General features: G+C 55.1%; 1 protein-coding gene across 3 annotated transcripts in view; it reads right to left on the bottom strand.

Annotated features, from left to right (window-relative positions):
• The window catches only part of ALPL (alkaline phosphatase, biomineralization associated), a 58,241-nt gene that overhangs the window by 11,149 nt on the left and 27,565 nt on the right, over positions 1 to 19,527 (bottom strand). For 2 of the 3 annotated variants that reach the window (XM_047727649.1, XM_047727650.1), the window contains exons 2-6: positions 8,377 to 8,541; positions 4,337 to 4,456; positions 3,853 to 3,968; positions 2,208 to 2,382; positions 1,222 to 1,397 (exon numbers count right to left, since the gene is read on the bottom strand). In XM_047727649.1, the coding sequence (XP_047583605.1) occupies positions 1,222 to 1,397; positions 2,208 to 2,382; positions 3,853 to 3,968; positions 4,337 to 4,456; positions 8,377 to 8,437 (648 nt within the window). In that variant the 5' untranslated portion in view covers positions 8,438 to 8,541. Of the gene's footprint in view, positions 1 to 1,221; positions 1,398 to 2,207; positions 2,383 to 3,852; positions 3,969 to 4,336; positions 4,457 to 8,376; positions 8,542 to 19,408; positions 19,434 to 19,527 lie in introns of those variants that run through there. The other variant, XM_047727651.1, reaches the window with a different exon arrangement.

The following is a 19,527-nucleotide window of genomic DNA, read 5'->3' on the forward strand; positions in this document are numbered from 1 at the left end:
TGGGTGGTGCATGGGGGACAGAGGGTGGGTCTGAGAGCCAGTCCGTTTGTCTGGTGGTGGTAGAAACAGGTGAGGGATAAGTGGGACCTGGGGGCTTTCTCTGTGCCCCACTGAACCCCCATTTTAGTTTTGGGGAGCTAACGTCCCCTCGCGTCCTCTCCAGACCCCAGGCGTGGGTAACAAGAGCCTAAAAAAGGAGTAAACCGGAGGTCCTCAACTAAGGTCAGAGCAGGGAACCCCCCGAGAACCGAGGGGACAGTACCTACACCGTGTGTTCGCACCTCTGCGCACGTGCTGGCCTGGGGTGGTGAAGCCGGGATTCGGGGCAGGCCTGTGTGGCTTGTGCAGAATGCCACCACCTTCTGAGAACCCACGAGGTATCGGGCCTTCCTATGTTGGGGCTTACTAAACTGTAAGGGCTTATTTTATGGGGATCTTGCAATGTGCTGACGAGGGAGCCACAAGTCACCAACAAGCCCTCGAAAGGAAGCTATGGAGGGGCGCCTGGGTGGTTCAGTGGGTTAAAGCCTCTGCCTTTGGCTCAGGTCACGATACCGGATCGAGCCCCGAATGGGGCTCTCTGCTCAGCAGGGAGCCTGCTTCCTCCTTTCTCTCTCTGCCTGCCTCTCAGCCTACTTGTGATCTATCTCTGTCAAATAAATAAATTAATTAAATAAAATGTTAAAAAAAAAAAAAAAGAAGCTACGGAAGTTAACTGACCCACGGCCATGCAGCCAGCAGGCGGTGGGACAAGGGCTGGCAGCCGGGAAGCTGAACCACAAGCACTCGTGCTAACCACTGCCCACACCGCCTCTGCTCCAGGCTTCCCCGTCGGGGGCTCCAACCTGTGGCTGGCTGTGCCCAAGGGCACATGCAGGACAGGTACAACCCTCAGATGGCCATGGGTCACGTGGGAGGCGGGTGGGCGAGGGGCTGCTGGTGGAGCAGTGCCGGATCCCCACTTACAGGATAATCCCTGGGCGCCTGATTCTTGGGGTGTGGTGTCAGTCACACCAGGGCTTAGCCCTCAGCCCCACCGCGGAGAGAGCCTCCAGGGCTTCCCTGCCCCAACCGCAAATCCCCTAATGGGCTGGGAGCCTCCCAGGTGTGTGGGGCGCCAGGCCTGCCGCTTCACCTGAGCCAGCAGAGGCCGGAGGCCCGTCAGAGGCCCCGCCTCACAAGCCTGCCCAGTCCCAGAGCGGCCTGCACCCACAAACTCGCCTCAATGTCCCTGACGTTGTGCATGAGCTGGTAGGCAATGTCCTTGCAGCCCTGGCTCAGGGCCTCCGGGGGCATCTCGTTGTCTGAGTACCAGTCCCGGTCCGCAGAGTGGGCGTAGGCAGCACTGGGGGTGGCGTGGTTCACTCTCGTGGTGGTCACAATGCCCACAGATTTGCCTGGGGTGTGGGAGAGGACGGTTGGCGTCGGCTGGGGATGGGGCGCTCCAAGCTGTCTTCTTCTTCCCTTTCCCGACTAAAGACTGGCCTCCCATTCTGTTCCACTGACTGCCTGGGCCTCAGTCTCCCCCCGCCAGTCCTGTGGGGATTGATGGGGGGAACGGTGGGCTTCCGAAGACCCCCACAGCACAGCTCAGACTTTGCCTCTGTGCCCCTCCCCCCTTGATGGCCCTTGAGCTGTGAGCACCTGGGCCCGGGTCCTCCCCTCCATGGTGCACCCTGCAGAAGCCCCTCCTACAGGAAGCACCCCCCCCCGGGTGCCCTGCAAGAACACAGGGGCCCCACTAAGGGCTCTCAGGTGGTGTGGCTGTGTCACCTTGTCAGTCGATCTCATACCCTGACTCCAAAGTTCCCGGGACACCAAGCAGGAGAAGAGCCCCCACTTCCAGGGAGGAAGGGACAAGCAGACACTGATCTCCCACGGGGTCAGTGCCAGGCTAGTTTCTACGTTCTTCACCTTCCTCACACCGTACCTATGAGGCGGCGATGTTTTCACGCCCATTTTATTGTCAAATAAATAGACTCAGGGAAATGAGCTGGGACAGGAACCCACATCTGAGTGGCACCCTAAGCCACTAGCCTTCCTGCTCATGGATGGGATTCCACAAATATCTCCTAGGTTCCCAGCCATGAGCTGGAAGAGCCCTGGAGAGCATCTTTCTCTGTTCTCTCCCCATTACCCAGTGGGGCAGACCGAGGCCCAGACCAGTCATAGAGCTGGGCCCCACTCCCTACCACTACCCCACTCACCGGCATCCTTGGCCCAGCGCAGGATGGAGGTGACCTCGTTCCCCTGAGTCGTGTTGCACTGGGTACGCTGGGTCGCTGCGCTCACCCCCACAGTGCCCTCATTGGCCTTCACTCCACACAAGTAGGCAGTGGCCGTGCCTGCACTGTCAGGGACCTGAGCATTGGTGTTGTACGTCTGCAGGTAGAAAAGGAGGGTCAGGAACTGGCCAGGCCTTGCTGCTGGCCTCCACTTCACCCCCACTCACACCATGAGGACTGGAGCATGATGGAGAGAGAGGGGCCTCCTGTGCCCTTAGCCAAGCCCTGCTACCTCCCAAGGTCCCCCCAGAGCCAAAGTATCACTTAGCCGCTTGCTTTCTGCCCTCACACCCCATGCCCTGGCAGCCAGGGTGGCGGGAAGGGGCGAGTGCAACCTTCCAACATGCAGGGGGGTGGGGGCTGGGTCACTCAGGCCTCCCTCCAGGTCTGGGGCTGTGGGAGCCAGCTAGGGAGCAAGGGAGGCAGGTGAGTCCTAGAGACGGAAAAGGGAGAGGGGTGTTCTTTTTTTTTTTTTTTAATTTTTTTTTTTTTTAAGATTTTATTTATTTATTTGACAGAGAGAGATCACAAGTAGACGGAGAGGCAGGCAGAGAGAGAGAGAGAGGAGGAAGCAGACTCCCCGCTGAGCAGAGAGCCCGACGTGGGACTCGATCCCAGGACCCTGAGATCATGACCTGAGCCGAAGGCAGCGGCTTAACCCACTGAGCCACCCAGGCGCCCGAGAGGGGTGTTCTTGAAAAAGTGACATGGGGGAGGCTGAGGCAAAGGGAGGAAAAGACAGGGGGGAGCAGGATCTAGAATGGGGAAAAACCTCTAATTGAGACCCCGAAGCTGTGTGCCTGCCTGCCTTCCCCACTAGGCTGAGAACTGCATCCCGGCTCCTGCCATTGCCCCAGAAGTGAGCCCCAGGCCTGACCCAGGATGTCCAGAAGACCTTCATTACATTAACGTCCCCACTGCCACCCAGGCCGCCCCCACCAGAAGCATATAGGACAGCAAGGAGGAAGCGGAACAGCTCTGCGGTGGTGTTGGAAGTCAGAAGGGGGCCAGGGGGGACAAGGGATTGGGGGAGAGCTGGGGGGGCCTGGTGGCTGCTGTCACGTTCAGTTTCTTAGCCCAGACACTGGCTCTACAGACAGGCATAGTCTGAGATAACGCAAGCTGCCCGCTGGGGCACATGCACTTTCCCCATACGGGTTATACTTCCATAGATTTTTTTTTTTAAGATTTATTTATTTGACAGACAGAAGTCACAAGGAGGCAGAGAGGCAGGCAGAGAGAGAGGAAGGGAAGCAGGCTCCCCGCTGAGCAGGGAGCCTGATGCGGGGCTTGATCCTAGGACCCTGGGATCATGACCCGAACTGAAGGCAGAGGCTTTAACCCACTGAGCCACCCAGGCGCCCCACTTCCATAGATTTTTAAACCAATGACTACGACCCTCAAGATCAAGTCTTGGCAAGCAGCTGTTGCTATCCTCCCTTCACGGTGGGGCCACAGAGACCCCAGGAGGGCCGACTGCCTTGCCCACAGGCCCAGTTGCCCTGCCCTTCCTCGGTGTGGCCAAGCTGAGAGGTGGGAGGCCTGGGCCTGCGTGGCTGGAGCTCACCTTGGAGAGGGCCACGTAGGGGAACTTGTCCATCTCCAGCTTGGTCTCCTCCCCGGAGTAATGGTGCAGCTGACCCTTGAGGATGCGGGCAGCTGTCACCGTGGAGACACCCATCCCTGCGGCAGGGGAAGGGGGGACTCAGTCTCTCGGGCTCCCTGCCCCTCCACCTCCAGCACCACCTGCCCTTCTCTAGTTTGGGGCCAAGGCTGGCTGGGGTGTGGGCACCAGAGCACGGGGCTCTACAAATTTGACTCTGTGGCCCCTTTCTCTCACCCTTCCCCAGATCCTCAGGAACTGCCTGGCAGAGCAGACATTCCTCCTGGGTCCACAGCCTGCCCCCTCCCCCATCCCTTTAAACATCTCCCCCATCCCTGGGCCCCAGCCTCTTCAACGCAGACCCCTCCACCGCAGCCTGGCTCCCTGAGCCCCTACTGAGGTGCATGCACCAAGCTGTGTCCTCGCCCCCCACCCCCACTGGTCTCACCATCTCCCAGGAACATGATGACATTCCTAGCCACGTTGGTGTTCAGATTTTGAAGCCTGAGGGCGTACTTCAGGGTCTGCTGAGCTTGGTCTCTCCAATACTTGGGGTCTTTCTCTTTCTCTGCAAAGACAGAGAGACAGAGTTATCTGGCAAGGGTAGGGGGCAGCTTTCCGTCCCCAGACATTACGGATACCTCATCTTCTCGTGCCTGAGGGCAAGGCTGCCTGGACTTGGTGGAGGGAGCCGGGACTGTCTGCCTCCGCCAGCCACTGTGTGGTCTGTAGACCTAGGTCAGCCCAAGGCTCAGAGACGTCAATCAATGTGCCCAGGGCCGCACAGCTCTGGCTCCGCTCCCCAGAACCCGCGCTGCTTCCTTCCACCCAGTAGAGAGACATTCTGCTAAGGCAGCAAATGAATTGTACAAGCACAATTAGGAGGGTAATGTTTAATCTGTTCAAGAAAACAAACTACTTTCACCTGAAGGAGTCCCCAGAGGAATCCAGCCATCAATTATAAACTCTGCCTGGCTTAGTCATTAAAGGCAGCAGAAACCTGAGTTAGCAATAGCATTGACTGTGGTACTGGAAAGCAAGATTGCCCTTTGTTTAACGAATCGGATTTAAAGCAGCCACACACAATCTCACCCCTGTTAGGAGAAATTAGCAAAGAGGAGGGTGTTCTGTGTCCCTGGTCTTGAGAAAAACTGGGAACCAGGAATGCTCTTCTCCCCCATCCCCGACTCCCTACCCTGCCCCCCCCGCCACCCCCCCCCCTGTGTGTCCAGCAGTCAATCCTTCAATGGAAAGAACACAGTGGCAGTGCCTGACAGACCTCAGTGACAACCACAGCTGTGCCAAGGACCCCCACGGGGGCAGGTCACACCTCCCTAACCTCCATTTCCTTCCCTGTCAAATTCATTTATTTATGTAGATTCCTCTCAAGGTCACTGTGCGGACAGGTCCAATAAATGCCGTACTCGACCCCCAGGAGATCACCATCCCGCACCCAGAGGAATAATTCCACACCAGATCTGGAATCACTTGTTCCTCCCAGCAGAGGCAACGGGGACTTGCCGGTGCCCCATCCCACCGCCCCCACCCTGGGGGGCCCCCAGCCTCCAGGGCCACCACTCTTCTGAAGGGCTCTGCTGACTCACAGGGGAAGAGACCCCCCTCCCTCCCGCTGGAGTCTGGGGAGCCTCAGTCCTCCCATCCAGCTGTGTACCTTGAGGCAAATTCCCACCACCTGAGCTTCTGCCCCCAGGAAAATGGGAGTTACAGCTTCCTAAAAGCAGTTTTAGGATTGAGCTCAAGACTCAACAAATGACAGAGCCAGTGGCTTTGACCAGGGCTGGCTCCCATCTCCTGCTTTCCTCCACACCTACCACAGTGGCAAGGCCTGGGTCAAGGAGCTTCTCTGGCCATTTGGGTGCTATTGGGGTCGTCTTGATTTACCGGCCCCTCCCTCCCCTAGCCCCAACATCCGGGCAAATGCGCCCTCCCCCCACCGGACCACAGGGGCTGGGCGGACATCAGCCTGCCCTGCCCCCATTCCTTCTTGATTCCAGCTCTGATCCCACTCTGCCAAGCTCCCAGCTCTGGATGCTCCCTGTGAGACCTGCAAAGACTGGTGAGAGCCCTTGTCTTTTCCACCAGCGCCACCCCCAGGGCCTGACCCTGAGAAGGGTTTGGTGCATGTGAAACTGACTTCATTGTCAGAGGAATGGCCTCAGCAATCACAGCCTTGGACAACAGAGTATCAGGAGGCCATTGTTTCTAGAGAACATTACAGGACACGCACAAATGCTCAGAATATAATGCTAGGGGAAGAGTACTTATCAGTACATACTGTCCAATTCCGTGTACATGAAGTTCCAAACAGGCTCAATTCATGTACGGTGGCAGGAGTAAGTCTAGGTCACCTCCTTTGGCTTGGGGGTGGAGGGGCGGGCTTGGTTGGGGAGTGCATACGAAAGCCCTTTCTGTCCCATGACTGGAAATGTTCCCTCTTCATCTGGTGGTGGTTGCGTGGGCATAAAATATGTAAAAACCTATGAAGCGATACATTTTGAATTGGTGCACTTTACTCTAAGTTATACCTAATTTTTAAAAAGGGGGAGGGGGTGCCTGGGTGGCTCAGTTGGTTAAGCAACTGCCTTCAGCTCGGGTCATGATCCTGGAGTCTCGGGATCGAGCCCCACATGGGGCTCCCTGCTCAGCGGGGAGTCTGCTTCTCCCTCTGACCTCTTGGCTCTCATACGCTCTCTCTCTCAAAGAAATAAATAAAATCTGGGGCACCTGGGTGGCTCAGCAGGTTAAAGCCTCTGCCTTAGGCTCAGGTTATGATCCTGGGGTCCTGAGTTCGAGCCCTGCATTGGGCTCTCTGCTCAGCAGGGAGCCTGCTTCGTCCTCTCTCTCTGCCTGCCTCTCTGCCTACTTGCGATCTCCGTCTGTCAAATAAATAAATAAAATCTTAAAAAAAAAAAAAAGAAATAAAGAAAATCTTTAAGAAAATAAAAAATAGGGGCACCTGGGTGGCTCAGTGGGTTAAAGCCTCTGCCTTCGGCTCAGGTCATGATCTTTGCTCTGCAGGGGGCCGGCTTCCTCTCTGCCTCTCTGCCTCTCTGCCTGCCTCTCTGCCTACTTAAGATCTCTGTCTGTCAAATAAATAAATAAAATCTTAAAAAAAAAAGAAAAAGAAAATAAAAAAATAAAATAAAAAGAGGAGACCATGTAACACCACTACACACCCATCAGAACAGCTAAAAGGGAACAAATACAAAAGACGTTCGACTGCTGAATATCTGAAGATTTCTCACGTTATTGCTTGTCCATCTTTTCACTTTTCATCCCTCTACCTTTCACTCAGGCGGGCTGTGACTGTTGAGAAAGCAGGGACGTGGTCCCACAGAGTGACTGCAGGTCCCCAAGGATCCACACTGAAAGGCATCATGGGATCGCAAAAGGGAGTGACAGCCTGAGACTCTGGCAGCTCCGGTTCCATCCCCAGCCCTAACAGGCTGTCATTGGGGGAAGCGCCAGTCAGTCCCTCCCTGCACTCCAATCTCCCCACCTGTTGAAAATATTCTTCCCAAGAGCACTCACTCCCTGCCTAGCACTGACTATACTGCGTGATTCCCACAAGGGCCCTAAGGAGGAGGAACTCCTGTCTCCACCGGACAGGAAGAGAACTTCCACAGCACAGACTGATCCGAGGGGGGCTCCCCTCTCCCCCTGGGGCCGGGGCTGGGTGCTGAGGGGTCAGATTGGATACAGATCTAGGTTGATAATGCGCACATGTTACTACAGAAGGGATACGGAAAAGCGAGTCTTGAGCAACGTGAGTGCCACTCCGAAAGGAGGCCCAGTCTCCGCGGAGGTCTGAATTTACAGCGTGAGAACCGGAAACTGAAGAGTTAACATAAACAACCTGTCTAGAATGTGTTGGAGAATCAGAAACACTTCCGTGTGAGTCTCCAATAAGAAACAAAAAAACGAGGGGCGGGGCGCCTGGGTGGCTCAGTGGGTTAAGCCTCTGCCTTCGGCTCAGGTCATGAGCTCGGGGTCCTGGGATCGAGCCCCACATCGGGCTCTCTGCTCAGCAGGGAGCCTGCATCCCCCCCCCAACCCTCTCTGCCTGCCTCTCTGCCTACTTGTGATCTCTCCTTCTCCATCAAAGAAATAAAATCTTAAAAAAAAAAATGAAACAAAACTTCTGTCGATTTCACCAGCAAAATTTAGACCACAAGGGAATGTTATCGCCATGGGGTAGTGTTAAGTAGACAAAACCAACAGGAGACTTAACATTCCAAGACTTGGCATAGTCTATGCCCCCATTAAGGAACAGGATCATCTAAAGAGAAGAGAGTGGCCTAACAGTAGCACGTGCAACAGCAGAGCTGGGATCTCCTGCACTGAGAACACGTGTTTCCAGATGTTAAAGCCTTTGAATAGTTCTATGACCCTGAACAGAGACATCACCCTCCTCCTATCCCACCTGCACTGGGGTTCCCCACCCTTCTGCCCGGTCCTCCAGCTTACCTGGCACCAAGGAGTTGGTAAGGCAGGTGCCAATGGCCAGCACTAAGAAGGGAGAAATCATGGTGCCCTCTCCAAGACCGGCTTTCTCTCCAGCCCAGAGGTATGATCAACGTGGGTGGGAGGGGATGGGCTGGCAGTGGTCAGATGTTAATTGATGTGCCGATCCTAGAAATTAAAGGGAAAAAAAAAACCACGTGAGCTACAGCTCTGGAATTCATTCGTCCATTCACTTACACATCCGCTAATTCATTCTTTATTTGTTGAGCACTGATCACCGGCCTTGCATGGGGCTTGGCGTGGGGCTCGGACCCAGGCAGTCCCTCCCTCCAGAAGCTTAATCACGCAGTCATGTAAGTATAATGGACTCCACACTGCAAAGCGGTTCCTTCCCCATTTCCCAGGTGAACCCCCACCTCCACTCCATCTGGAACCCGGAACCCAGAGTTTGGTCTTCCCGTGTAATGCTCCCCAAACCGCAGCATGCACCAGAATCTCTTAGAGGAATAGGCCCAGGGTCCACCTGTCCTTGCCCAAACTCCTGAGCTCATTTCCAACGAGCTCCCAGGTAAGGCTGCTCCTGCTCCCAATTCTGACTAGTCTACAGCCTTTTAATGACCCGTGTCCCGAGCCCATCAGAGACAAAACAGAGTCCACCCTTTCTTACAGGGACAACTGCACTTGCCACATTCTATTCTAGAACTTGGCATTTACAGTGAGATGTAAAAACTATAGGGAGTGAGTGACACACAGGAAGTCTGGCTGCTAAGACTACCCGTTTCTGGGTGATGACATTTCAGTGACCTGATTGCCTTTTCACTGTCTTTTCTGCATCTCCCAAATTTTCTTCTGTGTTGAGATGTTACCTTTATAATTAAAAAAAAAAAAAAACCTGTTAGGGACGCCTGGGTGGCTCAGTTAGTTAAGCAGCTGCCTTCGGCTCGGGTCATGATCCCAGCGTCCTGGGATCGAGTCCCACATCGGGCTCCTTGCTCATCAGAGAGCCTGCTTCTCCCTCTGCCTCTGCCTGCCATTCTGTCTGCCTGTGCTTGCTCTCTCTCCCTCTCTCTCTCTGACAAATAAATAAAATCTTTAAAAAAAAAAAAAAAACCTGTTACACACACACACACACACACACACGCACACACGGGAAGGAAATACACCAAAACATTAGCTGTGGTCTTTTCTGGGCAGAAAGACCAGGAATGATGATTTCCTCTTCTTTTTATTATATATATTTTTAAGTTTTCCACATTGCTTACAATCGAGCACGTATTTGGTGGCATCAGAAAGTTTTTAAATTATGGTCATGCATCAGAATCACAACTGGTAACCCCAGTTGCAGCTGAGAAACATACTAACCCTATTGTGTGTAAATGTTACTGGAAGAGGAGAGATTTCAAAAGGAACAGTTGCACAGGAAAATGTTATTTCCACCAAAACCGAGATAAAAATGACTACTCCATTTGGTGTATGTACCAATGGTGGTGAGGTACCACTTTCTGCCATTGAGTGTGGTGTCAGATAAGAAACCATGCTGCCACTAGCAAAGGCGATCTTGATTCAACCTTAAAAATGTGTGCGCTGGGGATGCCTGGGTGGCTCAGCTGGTTAAGAGTCTGACCCCTTGGTTTCCCTCAGGTCAGGATCTCAGGGTCAGGAGATCGAGCTCTCTCCCTCTCCCTCTGCCCCTCCCCCTGCCCACCTGCGCACATACATGCGCACTCTCTCTCTCCCCCTCAAATAAATAAATCTAAGGGGGAAAATTACACACTGCATTTCAGTGCCCAGAGGTGAGGGCTCACCGGTACCTCCCACCCACAAACACCCTACGTTCACCAAAAGCACCAAATTGCACCCTTATGCTTTTCCAGCGCCTTCTACATCCACCTGGTTCTTTGATGGGGGGCAGTGGGGCAGGCAGGAACTAAAAGGAAACACTACATCTGACATCTACCAGCACTTTACTGAGAGGTATGACTTCTGATTTCTTTTTACTCTACCTTTTTCAAATAAAAACTTTTTAAGATTTTATTTATTTGAGAGAGGAGAGCGAGCAGGAGTGGTGGGGAGGGGCAGAGGGAGGAGGAGAAGCGACTCCCCACTGAGCAGGAAGCCTGATGTTGGGCTCTATCCCATGACCCTGCAATCATGACCTGAGCCGAAGGCAGACACAACTGACTGAGCCACCCCGGCGCCCCTTTTTCAAATGTTTCTAGAGTAAACCCTAACATCAGAAAGAATGCTATTAAATTGATAAGCCATATCAATACATCACAATATTATTCCAAGAGCTTAAAAACTGAAGTCACCTCTTCTAGGAAGCCTTCCGGATGGCCACTCATTCCAGGATGCTACCTCTGAACTTCATACAGCCTCCATCACTGTGGACGTGTCCCCGTTTTGAAAGCAAACCTTGTCTGGTCATTTCCCTCACCACACTGGGATTCTCTACGAGCTGGGACTTTGCCTTGTTTGTCCTACTCCAGTGCTTGGCAGTATTGGTAAATATTGACATCAGTTGAAAGCCAACGCTCTAAGGAGGGAGGTGGGGGAAGGGAAGAATCACCCCCAAATCCTTCCTTTGTGTGTGGGGAAATGCACTCGTTGTCAAGTGCATGGGGCAGAACTAGAGTATCCATTCATTCACTGCTGAGGGCTGCAGATGGGTACAATCCCTTTGGAAAAGTAGGAGTGTCTACCAAAGCTGAAATGTACATCTGCCTTCTGGCCCATCTATCTCCAACAGAAACGCACACGTGTGTTCACCAAAAGACGAGTAGGAGAACACTGGCATCAGTACCGTCGGTCATGGCCTCAGAACGGCTCCACCTCCAGCAGGATGGAAATACACTGTGTGGGTTCCCAGAACAAAATCTACACAACAGTGAGGACGAATGATTGACAACTCCACCCCAAAACATGGATGGATCTTGCCAAGGTAAGGTTGATCGGAGGAAGTCGATCCAAAAGTACATAGAGAGTAATTCCCAAGATACAAAGTACAAGGACAAATGGAGGGGTTAGAAGATCAAGATCAAGGTTGCACTTGGGGGGCGTGGTGACTGGAGTGGGCACAGAGGACTTGGGACTGATCTGCGGACTAGTTCCATGGGTGGATTCCATCTGAAATGTATCTATAGGGCGCCTGGGTGGCTCAGTGGGTTAAGCCGCTGCCTTCGGCTCAGGTCATGATCTCAGGGTCCTGGGATCGAGTCCCGCATCGGGCTTTCTGCTCGACAGGGAGCCTGCTTCCCTCTCTCTCTCTCTCTCTCTCCGCCTGCCTGCCTCTCTGTCTACTTGTGATCTCTCTCTGTCAAATAAATAATAAATGAAATCTGAAATGTATCTATAATATAATGATGTAGAATATGGACGCTTTTCTGCATGAAGGCATGTATGTTCTATTTCAAGCTCTCTAAGAGCTTTGGTAAACTATCTGCAAACACAGACAGAAGGCAAATGACCGGTGCACTGCCCGTCACTGTTTATGAAGGCTTCCACCATGACGTCTCACTAGGAAGCCCCACAGTGGACAGAGAGGGGGCTACATTCTCCTCTATAGGTAAGAAAACCAAGGCTCATGATAGTTCACCATGTACAGAGAAACAAGACTTAATCCTCTACCCATTGGGCCCAGTACAAACAAGGAAAGAAGGAAGAAGAAAAGTCAAGTGTGGCCCCAGGAGATCTGAAGGCCACGTGATTATTATTTGATTCTCTTCTCTGTCGGCTTGATGCTCTGGGAGAGTAAACACCATTTTCCCCATCGTTGGATTCCCAACCCTGTGCACACAGGAGCAGCTCTGTAAATGCTAACTTAATGAAAAGCCTCAAGATTCAGGCTGGAATGCTCTGAATTTTGGCCCCAGGGATGTGGCTGTAAGACCCCGCTGTCCTAGAGACGACAGGTGGCTTCTTGTGCTTCCCCCCACTGCCACTGCCTGAAAAAGAGAGGGGACTGAAATCTAGGAAACCCTTCCGAAACAAGAGTCTCCTCTGCTGGCTCCTCTCTTGCCCCTCCCCCACAAGAGGCTCCAAGCCTACTCTCTCGCAGCCCTGGTGATGGGCTCGGTGGGGCCCAGTCTGGGGCTGCAGGGGCCCCGGCTGCCCACCACCCTCTGCCAACGCTCTACTAGCTCAGAACGGAGCCTCCGAGTGTGTGCTAGCCCCACTGTCCCCCACCTCCCAGCTAGACCGTCTCTGCCAGGCTCCCAGCTACGTGTTCTGATTACTCATGACAAGTACGCAGAAGCCCTAACTGGGATCTGACCACCCCCCCACCCCGGAGAAGGAGCAGCTACTTGGCAGGTCAGGAGAGAGAGCAGGGGGGCTGAGCCTTGGCCCTGAGGACTGACTCAGCATCCTGGGGCGGAGGGCATGGGAGCCCCTTGGAGCCAGGCAAAATGCCAGTCCTGGAAGGCTGGGTCTCAAAAGGTCCAGGGCAACTGACAACTACAAATCACGACCATTTCTCAGGCACTCACGTGGTACCGAACATTGTGCTAAGTATTGACATCTGTGGTCTTTCTTAAGCGCCCCCCCCCACAGCAAGTGTCATTAGCCTCTTTTACACTTTAGGAAATTGAGCAGACGATCTAGCGAGTCCGTGGCCAAGGGGGCGATTCCATCCCAGGCTGAAACTCAACCTCTCTGGGCCTTGGTTTTCCCATCACAGAGGGCGAGAGAGACCAGTGCCCACCCCTTCTCTATCCCACAGGAGCGAACCGTAGCCAAATGAGTTTAGGGCAGGAGAGCTGGCAGGGGAGGGAGTATGGCCCAGGTGAGTTCTCCTACCTGAGTGGCCTGGCCAGGCGGCAGGTGAAGAAGCAGAGGAGGCTCAAGGCCAGGGTCAGGAAGAGGAGGCTGAGGACGCCTGTGAGGACCATGTCCAGGGTGGGGGACACAAGAGCCATCTTGGGGCAAAGAGGGCCCCACAGAACACCGTGTATGCACCCAGGCAGGCCAGGCTAGCCTTGGATGTGCTCTGCAATGCCCTGGGTCCGGGTCTGTGGCTGTGACCTGGCTTTGTCCCTTGGGGTTAATCTTTTGGGGATTAGCCCAGGAAGGATGAACTGGGAGGGGTGGGGGTGGGGGGAACCACCCATGAAGCTCCCCTCCCTCCCAAGCCAGGCCTTCCCTACCCTGATGCCTATTCATTCAACTTTGTTCATTCATTCTTCAGTCCCTAAACATTTAGTGAGCACCAGCTGTGTACCTGGCTCTGTTCTAGGTACTAAGGATTCGTTGGCGGAACAGGATAGACATGGTCTCTATCCTCTTGGACATCCCTGACCAGCCAGGGTAAAAAGAGCACCTACGAAGCATCTACTGCCATCATGCTGGTCCCCCCATGGGACAAAAGCGCAGAAGGAAGGGAACCCCCAGCTGGCAAAGGCCATGATCCGTGACTTCTCTGAAGCAGTAACAGTGGCTGTTCCACCCCATTTACAAGCCTGGGAACGAGATTGCACTGAATCTGCCGAAAGGAGGAAGGGATGTCCAAAATAAGAGGAACTGTTCTTATGGAGCACCCACTGTGTGCCTGGCCTCATGATGGGCATCAGCATCCCCGTTTACAGATGAAGCAAACAGGAGCTCAGAACAGCCTGTCACCCCATCCCCTGCACTGCCCCAGAACTGGGAGAGCACCAGACCTGCAGGATAGCGGCCTTCAGTAAAATCACCAGCTATCCCCGCAGAACCCACACACACAGGCTGGAGGCAGCTGAGTTACCACGGCCTGCCTGGAGGTCCCTTTCCGTTCCGGAAAGGAACCCCGTATCCACCTCTCTTGGGTCCCAACAACATCTCATCAAGCCAGGATGGGCTTACAGTTCCCATCTTACAGACTGGAAAACCGAGGCTCAGAGAAGTGAAGCCATTAGACATAACCAGAGCCCAGACACCACCTGCAGTGTGCCTTTGAGACCAGGCCTTTTCCAGCTATAACTCCTGCCACCTGGGACCCCTCACACTCCATGGTACAAAGCACTCAAGGTCAGGGGAAGAGGCGTTTACCCTCTCACACCAAGTGGTCCCCTCTTTCTGGTCCCACAAGGGCCACTAGGCTTGCCATGAAGATAGGAAATCCAGGGGTGTGACTCCATGAAAGCCTTTTTTTTCTCAATAGGCTCTTAACTCAGACTGCATCAGACCAGCACAGCACGCTAGGGACATGGGCCCCCATGACAGACAGGGAAACTGAGGCTCATCAGTAAAGTCATCTGGCCCAGCTGTCACAAGACCAGCACTGTTTGGGTCAGGCCCCAGCGCACCCCCCGCAACCCCGAGCTCTGAGACATTGGGTCAGTCCCTGTGCCCATCACTCGGGAGAGCACCTGTGGTGTGCCAGACACTGAGTGGGACACACCTGACCTTAGGCTTGTTAGTGAGAGAACTGGCTCATTTGTCAAAGAAGGCGAGGGAAGGGAGGCCTGGGCAGTAGTGGGAGGCGGGGCGGATACGGTGGTGGAAATGATTCAGGCTCACATAGATGGAAGGTGCTGACCATGCCCTGCACAGGACCCCTCAAGGAAGCTACCAGAAGGTCACCCCTGCTCCAGGCTCCCTCCCCACAGTTCACCCAGAGACCCTCCCTGCCAGCTCCCCCAGCCCTGGGGAGCTGGCTGGGACAGCTCTAAGTCTCCCCCACCCTCCAGCCTCCCAAATTAATAGGAGACCCAAAGAGGGTCACCTGGTGCTCCCTGGCCTTACCTGGCCAGGCCAGAGGGCAGTGATTTGTCTTTAGGGAGCCTCCTGGCTGGAGGTCACAGCCCTGGGAAATCTAGGCTGAGGAGGTCCTTTGAGCAGACTTTCCCAAACCAGGCCACAAGAATCACTTGGGGGTGAATGGCGGGGTAGGGGGGAGTGGGGGGGTGGTGGAAAGTCCTATTCCCAAGTGGTTTCCTGCAGAGGGGGACAGACTAGGAAAAGTATGAGAGTGATGGAGGTATTCTTTTTTTTCTTTTTTTAATTATTATTATTATTTTAAGATTTTATTTATTTATTTGACAGAGAGAGATCACAAGCAGGCAGAGAGGCAGGTAGAGAGAGAGGAGGAAGCAGGCTCCCTGCTGAGCAGAGAACCCGATGCGGGGCTCGATCCCAGGACCCTGAGATCATGACCTGAGCCGAAGGCAGTGGCTTAACCCACTGAGCCACCCAGGCGCCCCTAATTATTATTTTTTTTGATGGAGGTATTCTTTATGGTGACCGGGAAGTATTAAAAGTGTGTGTTTGTGTAGCTGTACAACTCCAGCCGGGGGCTAACAGCCCTCACTCTGCCTGTATTGCCAGGTGCTGAGGACCTGATGAGCTTTGAGTGAAGAGGGCACAAAGAAAGAAAAGGATGTGGCTGATTCAAATTTAAAAGGAGATTAAAGAGACACAACAACCCCCAAATTCCCATTCTCCCAGGACCTGCCGAGTCATTCTGTGAGTAGATGACTTTGGGAAACACTGCTTTGCAGACTGTCCCACTGCCCAGACGGGAAGACTGAGGCCGAGAGAGAAAAGACTTACCCCAGTTGCCCAGCTCCTCCTTCCCATGGACACACACAGGGAACAATCAGATGCAGAACAGGCGGAAGCCAGCGCCCTCTGGGCTGTCAAGCTGGGCCTTCCTGGCTCTTTGGAGGAGCTGTGGCCGCAGGAAATGCTGCGTGTTCCCTGAGCGCCAGCAGGCTGGGCACCGGGGTGGGGGCTGGGGGCCTACTAGAGCACCAACTGGGCTGTAGCAGCTCCCAGGGAAGGAACATTTCAGCTACAAGGTCAGAGAGAGGGGACATGGAATCCCTCTCTTGGCCAAGCCTGGTGTCCCTGGCAAGCCTTGCTGGCCCGGACTTTATTCATTCAGTGACATGGCTTATTTATGGCTTCCATGAAGCAGCTCCCTGTGCAGGGCTCAGGAAGGCATGTGTGGTTGCTAGCGTGGGCTGCAGGTCAGATCCAAGGAGGGACTTTCCCAAAGGGCAGTTAGCCAGATGCTGGCGACAGGGCAAGGCTCAGCCCTCCAGCTGCAGGACAGCACTCCACATGAGCAGAAAACAGATGTGCGAGTGCCCGGGGAAGCACGGGGTCATCCGGCTGCCAAGCCATTGCGTCTTTAAGGCTCAGCTGAGACACCAGCTGTCCCCGGAGCACTTCCAGTCTCAACATCTCTGTACACAGTGTTCCCTGGTCTAGAATGTTCCCTGCTATCCGCTCCACGAAGCCTTCCCATCATCGTTCCACCTTGGTAGCTCTGCAGAGTCGCCCCGCACCCCTGCCTCAGCGTAGGCAATGGGTATGTCTCCTCCCCAAGCTCCCAGAACCTGGGGCGCTCAAGACCTTGGTCATGGTCACCCCTATCAGAGTCTCAGAGAGCCACTGGTTGTGGCCCCTTCACCACAGCATGAGCTCTGCGGACGGTGGCAGCCCCGTGGCTGGCAGAGCCAGGTGCACAGCTGGGCGGCCAGGGAGTGTCGGCAGGTGGGTGAGAGGGTGGTGGGGTCCAAGGGGGTGAGTGGCCGAAGACACAGCCCAGCAGCAGAAGAGCGAGCCCCGTCACCAGGCCACTGGGCTCAGACCCTGCCTCCGCCCCTCCAGCTGGGTAGCTAAGGGCCACCAGCCCCAGCCCTCTGTGCCTCGGGCTTCTCATCCGCAAAGTGGGAGACCAAGACAAACCACAAGGTTGTTGCAAGGACTGCAGGAGTTAACAGATGGACCGGCTTAAAACAGAACGCAGGGCATGGTAAGTGTTCGGCTGACTGCGGCCGGTGGTGGGGATGAGGAGTGGGGGAGGATGGATGGACACACAAAGGACGGGCAAGGAGACACACAAATGGACTGGCCGTTCTCTGCTCACTCGGCCAGGCAGCCAGTCACCCTCAGGGCTTTCCCACAGTCCTGCTTGTCGGAAAGGCCCCACCAGAGGCCTGCTGCAGAGTGCTAATGTGGCGGGAGGAGGGTGTATTTAGTGAAGGGAAAGGGAGTGAGGTTCTAGTTCTTTGAGTCAAGGGGTTTCCACGTCTCCACGCGGGAGGAAACAACCCACCACGCAGCCTGACATGCTCTTTTCCTCTTGAAGGGGAGAGAGAGAACATCAGGGATCGGCCAGGAAGGTTCCATGGATGGATGGGGAGGAAGGCCGGGCTGGAAAGATGGGGGGGTGGAAAGATGGGGGGTGGAGATAACAGAGATGGGTGGTGCCCCTGGCAGGAGGGCAGAGGGGGCAGCCCAGACCAGTCACAAAGGGCTCTGCTCGCGCAGCTCAGCCTAGTCGAGAGCACGTCCTGCGTGTCCCTGCACACGGACATGCCAATCCATCTTACAGGTAGGGACGCTGAAGCTCAGGGTCTGCCGCTTGCCTGAGGCCACACTGCGGAGCTGGAATCAGGCCCCCAAAGGACTGGGTTCTGGAGCCAAAGCTTTTCTGGGGCTCCCTGGGGCATCTGGATGGTTTGGATGCCACAAACTGGCTCTGTGGGCAGAGGACTGAAGCCAGTCAAGGTCCAAGTGGTGAGAGGAGAGCTGCCACGGGGATAGGGAGGATGGCAGGACCCGGAAACCCGTGCCTGGGGCCTGAGATGGCTGAGGGCCTGGGCAGAGGAGGTCAGGGATGGCTGCTCTAGGGGCACACAGGCTTCCACCATCCCACGGAGAGGACATGGGGAGGGACGGGCAGGGGAGGCAGGTGCCGTGTCTCTCCAAGGTGTCCGCCATCCCCGTACTTGGGGGACACTCAGCACCCCTGTGGCAGGAGCCCCTCCGCTACCGGGACACCAGACTGTCCCATCCTCGCTCTCCCAATCAACAACACAAAAAGGAAGAGCCCAGGGAGGGTACACGCCTCCCCAGGGTCACACAGCACACCAACAGCAGGGACAGGGGTCCACAGAACCTGGCACCAATGCGGAGGCTGCGACTAGAAGCACAAGGCAGTCCGTGAGCCTAGCGTGGGCGCCCGGGTCTTGGCATTCCAAACATTAATGATCTGTGTCACCTAAAGAGAACCATTCAAACGGAGACCATTCTAAAAAAGCCCTCAACCCTACTCACAGCCCTTACTCTGCACCAACCATTGTTCGAAGCACTTTACCTCCGTCCACTCATTTACTCCCTACCCACCACCTGCCACGCGGCCCCCAGTCTGCAGGTGACCGAGCAGAAGCACAGAGAGGTTGAAGTCCCTTGCCCAAGGTCACACAGCCCAGCCAGATTTCAACATTCCTTCTGGATGTTTGTCTCCCAGGGCCGAGTGTAAACCCCTAAGCCGCCAGCGAGCCTGGAAAGGAACCACGTCGGCCCCAGCTGCAGCGTGGGTCATTTTGTGTCTGTGGATGAATGGGCCATGTGCAGCTACTAGTGGGCTCGGGCTCCCTACACACCCATCCCATGTCACCCCAGCCCCCAGAGGGAGGGCTTCCTCCTTGTCCCCACGCCCTGTCCCCACTTACAGAACAGAGGTGAGGCGAGGTGACTTACCCGAGATCAGAGGGTGTGAGTGAGCCTAGACGCAAGCCTCCGGCCTGACCCACCCCACCCCTATTCCGAGGGGTCCTGAAGCAGGACCCTGGACCACCCCAGCTCTCCCCACTCCCCGCCCTCCCCCTCAAACCCACACACCCTGGCAGCCTTCCCCTGGGAGAGGAAGCCACCATTCCACAGCCCCCATGTGGGCCCTGAGAGAGGCCAGACGCTGGGGATGGGGGAAGTAGGCAGTTAACTTGTAACCTGCTGGGCAGCGGCCAACACGAGCAACATCCTGGGTGGCATGTGCAGGGGGCTTGCAAACACCCTGCTGGCGTCAGAGCCGGGAGGACACGGATGTTCCCAGAGATAGTGCGCTGCAGCTGGCCCCGGATAAGCGCGTTCCGCACATTCCCAGAGAACCTTCCAGCAAGAGGAGGAGACTCCTGCCCCTGGTGCACTTGCCGGTGACCCCAGAAGGTGGCAGGGCAGGGAGACTGCCTCGCCCTGCAGGAAACCTGAGCCCACGGAAGCAAGGGTCCCACCCAAGGGTGCACAGCTCAGCAGAGTCCCCGTGGCTTACAGGTTTCGTGACCTTGGGCAAGTCACTTGACCTTTCTGGGCCTCAGTATCCTCCCTTGTCGCAGGCAGACCATCACCTTGTGTGCCTATGTCACTGTCCAATTGGAAGCACGAGAATAC

The sequence above is a fragment of the Lutra lutra genome, chromosome 4 (genome assembly GCF_902655055.1).
Source record: "Lutra lutra chromosome 4, mLutLut1.2, whole genome shotgun sequence".
Lineage (NCBI taxonomy): Eukaryota > Metazoa > Chordata > Mammalia > Carnivora > Mustelidae > Lutra > Lutra lutra.